This window comes from Nesoenas mayeri, assembly GCF_963082525.1.
Source record: "Nesoenas mayeri genome assembly, chromosome: 2".
Taxonomy (NCBI): Eukaryota; Metazoa; Chordata; class Aves; order Columbiformes; family Columbidae; genus Nesoenas; species Nesoenas mayeri.
The window spans coordinates 126,659,043-126,673,297 of record NC_137543.1 but is presented as its reverse complement, the minus strand read 5'-3'; the positions used below and the strand labels follow the sequence as shown (position 1 = coordinate 126,673,297).

The window sequence follows — 14,255 nt, the reverse complement described above, 5'->3', positions numbered from 1 at the left end:
GGAAGTAATTAAAAGCTACCCTATTTTACATGAGACACAAGTCAAAGTATTACAAAGTGAAGTATCTAAGAAGCAACATCTCTGACTTGCAACAACTTCAGAGTGATCTGAGCAACAGCGATCAGAAGTTCAGAAGTCAGCTTTGCTCATTAAAAAGCAGATGAGCAAATCTTTAATCTCTGTTTTGCCTGAGAGCTAAAGACAGGAGTGCTAGTACCAATGCAGCAGTAAAGTACATATACATCTTCTTTCATTGCCCATGAATTAAATGACAAAGACACCGTGGGACTGTTTGACCTCTTTGGGACATGTTGAGCTGCACTAGATCTACATTGATATGAAAGAATACACAGAACATGGTGATGTCAGTGTGAGTTGAAAGTACAGTAAGAATGAATCTTGTGCAACATGTCCTTAATCCCTGTCTCCTGTCTCCAATGGCTCTCACCATTGTCGGAACCCACAGCCATGGCAAAAATGTACAGAAGAGAGTAGAGAATTGTGACAGAGTCCCAAAGCACAGCAGGATCTCAGCAACAGAACATAGGTTTGACCAGAGAGTCTTCTTTACATTTCTTAAATGTTTTATAGTAAGTGTTGTACTGAAGCATTTTGTTTCAGTGAGCGAGAAGAATTCTCCAGGTGATATAACATCCCTGTTTCCACTTCATTACTCTTAAACATTTATATGGAGTTGCAGAAGAAAAAAAAAAGATATTACCTGTGATGTATGCCATTGCAAAATTGTCTTTTGTTTGCCAAGAGCAAAGCAGTGAATATGCGATATGACAAATGTTTAAGTGAAACAAAACATCAGTTGAGAAAAGAAGCTATCAAAATTGCGTCGTTGTTCAAACTCCATGTAAACAATACTGGCTCAACAATGCATAATGAAATTAATAAAATTAATTTTGTCAGGCTAGAGAATTTTTTCTAGTAAATTCATAGCTGGAGAAAATTTTGACTTGTTTTGAAAATAGGACTACTCTATTTGTTCGGGGTTTTTTTTACTATTTGCAATGCAACGTAAACCTGTGCTAAAAGCCTCTGTTATGAAAAGCTCTGTGATCAAGGATTTGCCTATTCAATTACAAGACTCTATTAACTTGAACTGTATTCCACAGTTTGAGAAGAATTATAGGCTTGTTCTTTTTTGAAAGCAAGCAATTGCCCTTTCTAACAGCTTTTTGTTACTTCTTTCTTTGCAGAAAATCCTTTATTTTTTCATTTATTTTGTTTGTAAACATCTGTTTTATATGCCCTTAAAAGCAATGGACATTTTTGTTGCTCAGACAAATTAGTTAATATGACAATTAATTCCTACTCCCAAACAAGTCCTGTTTTCTGAGTTAGATTTACATAAAAGTGTTGAGACTTTAGCAACGTGTTTAATCAGATAGAGACAGTGACACAGCACACACTTGACAGCAACAACTTCAAAGAGCTTCAAATTCCTCCACATCAAATAACATCTGAGGATGAGTGACATACTCAGCCTACAGAGAAACAGTAAATATACATTTTAGCTATTGAAATTTAAATTATTATATTTCAAAAAGGCATCTACATAACCCCATAATCAAATGGCTTCTACCAACAGAAACATTTCCATGTCTAGAAAAACATTCTAAAGAGTCTCAGAATTGGAAATGTATGAAAATAAGCTGACTCTTGGGTTGTCATTTTGTTTTCATGTTAGCCATTCTCTTTCTGAAGTTACAAATGCAAAGAAATTTTCTCTTGCAATGATATAAAATTTTGCTACCAGTTGTGACAGAGAAGCCTATATTTCTACTCTGACTCAAAAGAACAAAATCAAACATGTTGAAAGTGACAGACAGGATCTACACCAGTTTTGCCTAAGTGTGAGTATATTGAAATAATCAAAGACAGTATCAGAATAAAAGTGCGATAACACAATAAAGCCTGAAACAGTATTTGGACTCAAATGTTTGAATCTCAGTAAGTGTTCAAAAAACTTCAGTTTGTTCTGATACCAAAATCTATATATCTTAAAGTATGATAGTGATGATCAGAAAGTCATAGTTGCATTATTTTTAATTCAGCTTTTATAATTCATAGTAAAAAGGAAAGACTGAGCATGAGTGCAATCTGTCAAGCTGAGTCCCTATCAAGCTCATACAACCTGTGCTGAAATTTGTTCTACAAAATATTCTTACCTATCATCACTGCAAGATGGATTAAAGATAGGGGAGTATGCCTATTCACACTATTCTTACACCATGTGGCTAAGTAAATATAGTATTTAATGCTAATTTTTATAACATGCAATAGGACACAACAGATGCTGCAAAATTTGAAACATGCACGATTAATCTGTCTTCACTAAAATGGACATAACCTGCTAATTTCCAGTCCGCCAGAATATTATAGCATCAGAAATAATATTTTAAAAAGGCGACAAACAAAGAATTGCAGGGTTCTTTTCAAATTTCCCAGTATATGTAAAAGTCTATTGAAAGCAACACTATTCTGGATGACAGAGGTATTTAGGTTACCAGTACCATCCCTAACTCCAAACATCATGTGACACTGAAACAAAACTTACATCATCTGGGGGATTCCAGAAGTTACTAAACCTTTCAGCTACAGTATTATCCAACAAGATATTTTGACACTTAAATGGAAATTACATATCTTGTTTCAACTTAAAATGTTTACACCATTATAGAACTGTCTTCTACATTGGTAACTTAGTTGATATGATCTGTGACAGGTCACTCTCTATGGTACTACAAATCATTTTTTCATAATAATAATCAAACTTTTTTCTCTCAATAAGTATAATTGCCCTTTAGAATATTAAAATTACAAACCATCAAATTCTAGTGCAGAGTTTCAACTGCACAAAATATACACACATTCCTATTGTCAGACTGACAGAACTAGAAACAGTAAGGATAGTGCAAATAAAAGATACTGTGGTTTGGTTTTGCCTTTTTTTTTTTTTACTCACTTTTTTAATAAAATCAGGTATCTCCTTTTTATCTGAAAGTTGGTTTAAAAAGGAGCAGCACTCCACCTCCAAGACGTATCGTTCACTAGGGACATCACCTTTTGAAGACCTAAAGAGACAGACAGAAAAAAAGAATCAATTTCTGTTCTTGACACTTGATACCCAGGCATCATCCCCTTTACAAATATTTCCCATGGACAGCTAACCTGCAGACAGAGCTTCGGTTCCAGCACATTCACTCCATTGAGCTCAACACAGTTCTGACAAGCAGCAGCTACAGCATCTCACCTACTTGCCAGGGAAGGAAATCACACCAGTGGCCGCAGATGGTGGAACTCCTTGGGGATTTCCAAGTATCTTTATTTGGCCAAGAAACACTATGTCAGCCTGGCATCCACGGCCAACACCAAGGAGAAGCACAGGTGATGTAACTCAGAATATGCAGAAAGCAGGTTCCAATGCAATGGGCTGAGAGATGCTCTGGGCAGCCCCATGTAGGGTGTGTTTCACAGACAGTAATTAACAGAATCCTTTCTCTTATCTACCACCATTCTAAGGCAACATTTAAAAAACAAGGGCTAATCAAAGTAGTCTATCCTTCAGTCTTACCTTAGCTTTGTTGCTGAAAAATGTAAAGCTATGTGTGAAATCCCTTCTCTTTCAGAAGCCACTAACTCCTGAAATAATTCAAAGTGTATGGCATCTGCCACAGGCCTTGCTGAACAAATTGGTACAGTGGAAATACGATATCGGTCAAAATACGCCATGGGAAAGTCTGGAAGTTATCCTGAATGATCTTGAGAAAGTTTGTAGGTGTGCACTGCAACGCAGTGATACTGAAGGCAGTTTTCATCTCTTCCTGACTTCCATGGAAGGAAACTGATACACTTGATCAATAGAGCAAATCTAGAGAATCATTTGATTCATCAGTTCTTTAGGAGAACACATAGAGGAACGTACAAAAATAAAAGCTAGCCTATAATTCTTAGGATAAGTAACAAAGCATTCATCTTAACATCACATATGGAGTTATCAAAAGGTCTAGTTTGATGTAAAGAACTAACCCTGGCCAGCAGTCACTTGGTGCGCTGGGTACCTACAGGATTGGGAAAAATGTACAGAAGTTTGAACTGAGCATGCTGAGGTAGCAGTAAAACAACAAAACAAGGGCTTCGCAGGTGGCCATGATTGCAAAAGCAAGTACATGTAAAAGCCCTGTTCTGAGGACTGAGACTGTGCAACACGTACAACACGCTTCAGCTGCAGGTGGCCCCTGTGGCTTTCCTGAGATGCCAAGAGTGACCCAGAGCCATGGGATGTGTCAGCTCCTGCCTCCAACCAGCCAGGTGTCTCCTGGACAACAGCGCAGAAATTTGCTGAAGTACCACACGACGTCGTGTTCTGTATTTGATCCCCCCGCTTTCCCACAGGTTACACTCTCCCTTCATTTCTGTCATCTCACTGATACATGTGACAGGCAGTACCAGGCTGTGAACTGAAACACTGAAACCCATTCCCTATGTGTTCTTCTACTCTTTCCTAGGTTCTTCTTATAACTTGTGGTCCCTCTTGTCCTTGATTCTGGACACAAGTGTTAACAAAACATTGAATAGTGTCCATGGCAACTTTCCAAACATCTTTATAGGATTTAAAGAATCATTATTGGGGGACTGAAAGTGTTCCACCACTACTGCTCTGTAACAGGTGTACAGAAATTAATTTAAGCAGCCAAGTACAACTCTGTCAAGAAAAAAAGAATCACTTTGTGAGGGACAACACATGAACTGCAGACAACCATTTTTGCTGTTCTAGATAAAGTCCCAGATAATAATGTATTCTGTGCAGAGTTTCTGCCACAAATGAACTCAATGAATGTGAGAACATAAATCTAAACTTAAGAAAGTCTTCCTGCTGGAGTACCTACTAATATATCTACATTTTTTTTAGTAAGATCTGAATATGACTAACTGGAAATGTAGTCCTGATGTTATCTAGCCATGTTCCAGATAGAAATAAGTACGAGTTAGGGTTCTCTAATGCTCTAGCAATCAATAAACCTTCAAAACTGCCACTTAATATTGCAATGCAAAGTCCATGCAACGTCAAACAAAGCAAACAGTTCCTCAGTGCATTGGTGGTTGTATAAATACCAATCAGAAGTGGGTTACTCAGAACAAGCAGCAGGGAATCAAGCCCGTTTTAGACAATCCATCCTGGTTTGGGGAGACATCACTAAACCTCTACAAACATGAGGACCATACATCTCTACCAGTTCCTTTGCTGGGACAACCCATTGCACTCATCATGGTCCCTTCCAGCCCAGTTGAGGAAACCACACTCCCAGTCCAGAGGCTTTGAAATAATACAGCTCAAATCCGAAGTTAAGATATCAAATCCCAGAAATTAAGTATGTGCCATGCTATTTCTGCATCCACCCTTTTGCCAAGGTCTGTTCCTTACCCAGTCATGAGCTCTCTGTGCAATGTGCAATGCTGCTGTAAATACTTGCTGTGATAGACATAAAAACTTACTATTCTAACTACTGCAAAAGAACGACAAAGACTGTATTTCATGTTTAAACCCACTGGCTACCTGTAAAAATGAATTCTTTTAACCTGTATTGGTGAGATTTACACAGAGGTATAAGGAAGAGGAAAGTTTGCCCTTGAACCACTGTCTCCTAATTCTTCTCCTCCCCCTCAACAGCTCCCTGGACTCTGATTTTGTGCAGTTTTTGGAGAACTTGCTTCCTCCTTCTTTGGAAGGAGTGCAAGTATCTGAGATACAGATTATATCCACAAAAATATAGGGAATCTTACTGCAGCTGCTTAAAATGACCTGTTTATTTTTCCTCTTTTAACAAGCACTTACTTTGAAATACGCTTGCTGCTTGTAAATATTTAAACAAACAGGAGACAGTGAATTCTTCCTCTAAGAGTCTGGGGGCTACCTTGGCACTAGGGCTCATGAAAAAAATTGCATCAAATACCATCGTACTCTGCTAGGAACATTATGCACAGAACACACGTAACAGATCCTGCTAAAGGCCATAAAATCTTTAGTTAAAATCTTCCAACAGAAGTACTCTATATTACCAAAATGTATTTTTCCATTCTTTCCAGTAAAATATGTCCATATATGTTAAAGGCAAGTCTTTGTCTATACGAGTAGTTTTCACCTTTTTAGGAAACATTTAAGAGCCTGTTATTCTGTCAAAAAACAAACAAATGAAAACAAAAGCCATAGCTTTTCATATTAAAATAATAAGTAGCTGTAGATTTCACAGACCACAAAAATAATTTTCTGAGCAAATCCAGGTGGGCAAGAAGTTATTTCTAGCCTCTATACAATAAACAATGTATTTCATAAATGAATCACGAAGTATTTTATAAACATCATAAAATTCTCTCATGAAACTCTTAATACTATTAGTATAGCTGTAGAGAAGTAGCTAAATATATGTACAGGTAAATTCCATACTGAACAGAAATTATTGTATTTTTGCTTTGATTCATTTCATGGGACTACTTCTAGAAGCACTTTCATTAGAGACTATGAATTAGGACCCCCCAAATACGTATATCTGTCAAGATCACAAAAGTCAGCGGAAAAGTCAGAAGTAGAGCTCCTGTCTCCCAACTTCAGTCTTGTCCCTGCACTTGCATTCCCCTGTTCTCTTCTGAGGAAGCACTGATGTCAGTCGTTCGAGAAATAATCAAATAACCCATACTATAGAGTCTCTTACCAGTTTTACAGCACAGCAAGTTGCTGGGAGTCCAATGTATAAAATTCTTTAAAATTAAAGACACAGTTTCATGTAAAGTTAACTTCCACTTTCCAATCATAAAATATTTCTCAACAGAAAGTGAAAAAGAAAAGCTGAAATCAGTTCATTAGAAAAAAAAAAAGTGTAGGCCCCAACAGTCTGAAAGATCTTCCTTTTCTTCTAGATGTACGGTCAGTGATTTCTTCCTCTTCTCTTCCTAGGTTGGAAAACTGGATTTTCCTCCTTTCACTGTCTGCAAACATTCAAGTTTTTTTTATTACCTTTGTTCCTCTTAGAAAAAAATCCCTGGGTTAAATAAAAATGGTCCAGCTGTAAAAAACCACCCCTGGATACAGTAAGGTTGTACCCTTCTTGGAAGCTAAGATGAACCAGAGAAGCTGCAACACTACGACCCATTACAACACCCTGTACTCACTATCAGACATTTTGGGATACCCAAGAGGGACAGCGCGACCAAGGCCACTGCTTTACCTGCAGTGAGGAAGGGCAGTCTCCTGCCCACAGCCCCAGGAGAGGACAACCACTGGTTAATTGTGGACATCGACAAAAATTTCACTGTATCTTACACACCCTGGGCCTTCGTTTGTTTTTCTTCCTTTGTTACATATCTCATTGTTTGTTTATCGATTTTCCTGAAGAAGGATTTTTCCATCACTGCAGATACCCTCAGTGACCACCATGGACAACCTTAACTGGCGGTGGCAAAGAGCTGAGAGGGAACTTGAGTCTTCCTGGTGTTGTGTAGAGGGACATCAGGGCTGGGGGTACAGGGTACCCTCAACTGTTACTGATATGGAAAAGGCTGAGGATCACAGACTGAAAAAGAGTGGCATCTTGAGTCCTACACAGTACCTCTAGTGCCACTAAAGAAAAAGAAAATACATAGAATAAATAAGATTTTCACTTATAACTGGAAGTCCACTGGCCAAAAATATATTTACGAGGGTTGTTTCAGTAGGCTGTCATTTCCTGCCCAGCTGTTTGCAGTTAAGTGCCATTTCATGGTAGATAAACCATTACCAGCTGTAGAGTACCAGTAACTTATACAGTAAGTATTAAAGCTGACAACTCTGTGTCTATTACAAACCCTATTTCCAACCCTTTTCAGATACTAGAAGGAAAGGAGGGAGCCAACATTTGGTCCTAATCTTCCTGAAGTTCCTCATGCTCATGAATTCAGAAAGCCAAAAGCACACTTGTAAGCTGCGCAGACACTCTAACTAGTTGCTTAAGATGATGCCAGGAATATAAGTGCAGTTTTGAGATTTTCCACCACATAAGAATAGCTCTACTGTTCAAAATATAACTGTGCGTTTATAACAAACTGATCTACATTAAGAAAAAGTAAAACCATGTCATGGTAATTAAAACGAGCAATTGCTATCTATGTAATTCCAGGTTAAAAATCTAGCAAAACTACAGCATCTGAAAACCAAGACGGCAGCAATTAGAAACCCGTAGTTTTATGATGCCCACCCAACACACACTCCATTTTTTATAAAAATAAAACCAGGTATATTGTATCATAACAAACCCAACCCTAACCCACATGACACTGTTTAAACTTTGTTATCTAAGCATTGCCTTTACCAGGAATTTTCTCATACAGGAGACCTTATCGCTAGAATATATATTATTTTTAGTAAAACTTTTTTCAACGAGAGCATATAGTTTCTTGAGAAATGTTCAAGCATGTATGGATACATAGGCATCTTTAATGTGCAGTGTTTATAATTTTGAGAACGCAGATGAAAGAACATTTATTTTGGGTCAATGTTAAAAGCTGTTGTGAGGAAATATGTATTGCTTTGAACTTGAAACAAATAACAAGCTTTAAAAACTCAGGCCATTGTCCCTTGAGCTAGAGGAAGATATCTGTTGAATCTCGGGTATATTATTTTTTCAGCAAGCTGAAATCAGCCTGCTGAGAACAACAACACACGCTGCATTTGCACACAAAACATGTTTGATCCTAATGCTCATGACGGCAAGGTCAGACATGTGCCATCTTCAAGCCTAAATCCTACAAGAAAACCAAACAGGTGCACATACACACACGCTTTTACATTTAAATTAAAAATATATTGTACCAGTGCAAAGTATCTACTTTCAAGAACTCAAGCAAGCACAGAAGCACTGGAGGAGATCACTGATATTTTCTGTCAGACTGTATCATTGTGATACACCTTCGGCTGCACTTTCTACATTTCTGCAGAGATCTTTTGTAGCACATTTCAGGGTCCATGAAGAAGAGGGCTGGGAACAGTCAGCATGGATGTGGCAAGGGGAAATTATAATTTCGACCACCCTAACTACCTCTGACACTAAAATGAGTGGATTTGTGGGCAAGTGGGAGAGGGCAGTGACTGTCATTGATAGTAATTTTAGCACGAGGTTTGGCACTGGCCCCCACACTCCTCTTGTATATAAGCAAGGGTACTACAGGCTGGAAAACCAGATGAGTAAAAACCAGTTCCATGGTTAATGGTGACGCCCTGTCTGGAGGCCAGCGACAAGTGGAGTCCCCACCCAGGGGTCTGCAACCTGGGACCTGTCGTGTTTAACATCTTCATTGGTAACACGGAGGAGGGAACATGGTGTGTACTCTTGTCAGGTTTGCAAATGACATCGGAAGGGGGGATGCAGCTGACATGGCAGAGTGTGTGCTCCAAGAAAGCTCGAGACCACTGTGCATCATTTATACAGTGATGAGCCACGGAAAGTCAAATGTGGCATGAGAAGTTTTCACATGGAAAATGAAAACATATCCACAGAAGCTTCACAAGAGGCTTGCCAGGCAGCAGCATTAGTCATGGCTTGAGGCTCTCTCCACCGAACTCTACACAAAGTCAGACCAAAGACTCCCTGTTCCAAGCACCTATCAAAAAAGCTGGAAGAGAAGAAAAGCTTTTTGGAGCTTGAGTGTCTCAAACAGCTAAGAATCAGCAATTTGATTAATCATCTGGATGTTTTTAGAAACATTTTCCTCTGCCTTCAGAGGGCAAATGTGCAAATCCAAATGCCAGAGGACAAAACCAAGACTCCACAAAATGTAACACTTCCAGGGGCTGCTGCTTCTTCCCACATAATTATGTCTTTTCATATTTCATAAGTTCCTTGGTAAAATAGAGTTTCACTTTCTTTCATGGGAAGGGCTGTTCACTGCTATTAAAAGAGGAGTTTAGCATGACTAGAAAAAGACAGTGAGAGAGAGCTGATCTTTCAGGTGTCAAAAATCAGGGTTTCCCCTGATTTAGCTGCCCAAAACCTTCGGTTAACATAATCAAGCAAATACAAAGTGGACACTGACAACTGGAAATGAAAACATAGCCTAAGGAAACAACACAACAATCAGTGTCTTGTTTAAGCCATTTCAATCTTTTATATCATGCTACTTTGCATTTTCTATAAATCCAGACTTTCTCTAAATCCATCTTCTATGTAAATCCAAACTTTAAAAGACACAGAGGACAGAAAAATGTAGCTATATATCAGAAGATGCCAGTAATTGAAATAACTTGGAATTAACATTGCAGACTGGAAAAAAAAATAAACTGTAAAAATCCTGGTTTACTATTAAACTTTTGAACTCAGTCTGTCAAATTCCTTTGCAGATAAATAGAATTATTTTGGCCAAGTGATGAAAGTTTGCATTTCATCAGGATTAATGTATATAGGGAAATTATAGAAAGAGAATCAGAATCATCTCATCAAGTGAATCACTAGAACACCTGACACCTCATTATTTTACAGAAAGGGAAAACAGCTGCAAAGTTGTTTGAGGCAAACACAGAGGTCTCCTCCAATAATATTATTCTTAAATTATACTACTTAGTCTACTTCTGCATGGTAATGTTTCCCTGCTGATTGCTTTATTGATTGAAGACAAAACCTATAGAAGAATAAGTCCTAAGACATAGATGGAACAACGGAGAAAAAAACCTCTCTGGAATTCAATTCATATCCCCTCCTTCATTCTACTGTGGTGAAGTGAAGCATCTGCAAACACGTCAAAACTGTTGTAAGCAGATAGTTTATGAGCCTGGACCATGTATCTTTCCTAGTGGTAGAGAATTGAGCTTACTTTCTGGTGCACAGTGTTTAGAAAGAGAAATTAAAACATTTTCATTGCCATTGAATTTTGAAACTGTAAGATACTAGGCAAGGGTGTCACACTACAGGGAGCTGGGAATAACTCAAAGTGGCTTTGTGCTGTGGTTTTGTTCCTATTCTGTGCTGGGACTGACTTTGCGATTTCTTTGCATGGAACAGGTTATCTGCAACAGCCACAAACTGTCTGAAATAGTAACGTGCACAAGACACCTAAACAGAGATTGTTGTGTTAAAAAAATGCACGTATGAAAATAAAAGGGCAAAGAGATAAAGGTTATTACACACACGAAGAACTAACGATCTCTGTTTCTTGGAGGAATGTACGTGACATAGATGCTACTCTCCTTATCTTGGTAAGCCAGAACCTCACAAAGGCACAGACCTTCCCTTGTCCCTTCCGCCAGAAGAGGTTTATTGTCACACGGTCACAGATTCCAGGGTACCACCATATATCCCTTTTCCTGAGATTCTTGTCTTCAAGTATAAATCAGTGTGAATCTAGTTTTTTCAAGCATAAATCAACACAAACCAGCAGACCAGGGGCTACACTTCACCCCTGGAGCCTTCCTTACATTCATAAAAAATAAATCTATAAAAACCTGGGCTTGAAGATTTTACTTTGAAATTTTTTATGAGATGCATTCTCCAAGAAACCAAAGTATCTCAGAACTCAGCACAGTCAATAAACAGTCAATTACTTTTTAATTAAGAAGCCCATTGAAATTTAGCAAGAGAAAGTATTCAGAGGAGCATTAAAGTTACTATTCCTCTATCTGACAATTGAACTTACAAACCACTTCCAACCAACTGGTTAGTGTGCACAATACAATTAAGTGCTACAGAAATATTTAAATTTATTGTATTAAATTTAATAAGAGCAATGGCAGTTCTTCAGCTGCTTGGTAGACTACTTCACGTCCAGTGCCTCTACAGACTTACATGCACCTATATTTACTTCATTTACTTTAATTGAACGTGATGCTTTTTGCAATGCAAACAATTATATTGCTGATTTGAAAAAATAAATCTGTCCTTTACTTTCATATTGTCCCTAACATTTCCAAGAGAACAACTTTGCTTTTGAACATTTATGGCTTCCGTATATGTTAAGAATGCATTTCCTCAGATGTCCCAGAGCAGGAATGACTCTTACTTCCTTAATTATCAGAACTGATTAGATAGCTACGATAATGAAGTCACAGAGATACCAGTACAGATTAAACACAAAACTATCCTAGCAACCTTAAAAGTCACTTTAAATGTACAATGGCATTGCAAATTCACACTGAGTGTTTTAAAACCCTGGGACAGTGGCAAAATAGGAGAAGTAATGCTGACAGGTACTTCCTCCATAAGTTTTAATGCACAGACATATCTAAGCATTACTTTTCCATTTTATTCTTGAACAAATTAAGGCACTGCCAATCGCAGTGGTAGCAGCAGTGTGTAGATCCTGATGCACATCAGCTGCTGCCAGCAGTTCTTAGCTTTGGAGAGGCAGTGCTATAAAACACAGGCCTCAAAATGTGAGCCAACAGTATTCCTTTTTAAACATAAAACCAACTTATAAAGGTGCAACACTGGCTAAAGACTAAAGTATTAGAGATTAAAGATGAACATATTAATTTCTATCTCTGTATACACAGAATTAACCTTACTGCACCAAAAAGGCACTAATACAACAATTTCTTTCCTCTTCCATTTGGGCGACATAAATAGCAAGGTGAAAAAACAGCACCTGGTATCTGCTGTAGAACTGACAGCTTGAAGCAGATGTTGGAGCCATCCATGGTGCAACACCTGCAGTAAGAAAGGAGCTACAGCCTCAGGTGTTTTGCAGAAAATGTCTGGGAAGCCCAAAGATGGGCCCCACACCAAGGTACAGAGCTTTTTATGACTCCTTGGCTCCCTATGAATGCCTGGTACCACCACTAGAGAAAACAGCAGGGGACCACTTTGCACTTAAGAGCATACGTGAAGTTACTAGTGATCCTACAACTCTAGCTAGACTACTTACACTCTGAAAACCTTACAACAGAAATTAACACTCGTCTGGTCAATAAATATCCCAAGCAGAACTTAACTTCTACCCAAGAGTTCAACTGTTTTATAGACAGCCTACAGATGCCAGGGACCTGACAGTCCTTAGTGAAAAAAGGATCATTTATTCTTTATCAGCAGTGTAATAAGAATGGTTAATTTAAAAAATCAACAGTATGTCTTTTTTTTCTTTCCTACTGTCGCCAATTTCATCCTCCCCAAGCTGCTAGTGGAATTCACACACAGCTGGTCTCCATGCAGGCCAAGGTCACCTGAAATCTGTGCGACACCCGTCTCTCTTCACTGGGTTTGGCAGTGCAAATGTTCATTGCACCCACACACTGCAGAAGCAGCTTCTCCCATCCTCTCAGGCAAAGTCAGGAACATTTAAACTACATGAAACACCAAACTGATGTCATTTCCCTTGCTGGTACTTTCTGTTTTTTCCCCGCTGCACCAAGTCTCTTCCGCTTCCCTAGGCGGTGAGAAATGACAGATAAGGCAATGGAAAGAAACGGAGTGTGAATGTAAAAGGAAATATAATTGGTTCAAGACTCTCTACTGTCTTCAATTTTGTACAGTCATTTACAGCTGTCTAAAGTGTGTGAAACACTGGCATCCAAGTGAGTGAGCAGGCAATTAAGATTTTGTGCTCTTTCACAATCACTCTGCACAGATGTAAACTACTGGATACGGTACGAGGCAGCGGCGACACGCTGAGCGCTCTGGCTTGAAGACCCTGTCGCTCTGCTGAGAAGGATGCTGCTTTCCCCTCGTGTGTCTTCACAGCTCAGTCCTGGAAGATGCTGAACCCTTGGACACAAATCCAGCAGAAGTGCTTAAGCACTCAGCATTGCAAACTCATGAATGTAAATACTTGGATTATTTGCAGCAGTGTATTTTGTAGGCAGGGAAAACACGCCTGCCCAAAAATCAGGCAAACTCAGCCCAATATTACTCAAAAGGCCACCGTTCAGCCAGACATTTCGTGTTTTGACCGTAAGACTGGAAACACTTTAAACAATAGTATCAGGAAGACCGCAGGAAGTTATGTACTAAGAGAAGTAAAATAAAGTCAAGGTAAATTGAGAGTTATTTTCAAAGCTAAAATTGCCTGCAACACTTAATGCCATAAATGAAATGCAAAACTTTTCCTTAGGTCACACACTGAACTTCGACTCCCATAATAATTGCTATCCATTGATTACCAACCTATAGCAAACTGAATGGTTGGTTTCCTTTAGTTTAAAGAGGTATCTAAAACAGTTACATCCCTTCTTTCAAGCATAAGCACAAAGAGAGAGCATAGGATGGGCAAATGGAGGTCTGATTATCCCC

The 14,255-nt window shown here is 38.6% G+C and overlaps 1 protein-coding gene across 1 annotated transcript in view; it reads right to left on the bottom strand.

Moving 5' to 3' along the window:
• Positions 1-14,255, bottom strand: part of RFTN1 (raftlin, lipid raft linker 1) — a gene marked incomplete at both ends in the record, with an annotated part of 85,296 nt that overhangs the window by 39,888 nt on the left and 31,153 nt on the right. The window contains one exon of the mRNA XM_080364195.1: positions 2,978-3,086. Coding sequence (XP_080220321.1) covers positions 2,978-3,086 — 109 coding nt within the window. The remainder of the gene's footprint in view (positions 1-2,977; positions 3,087-14,255) is intronic.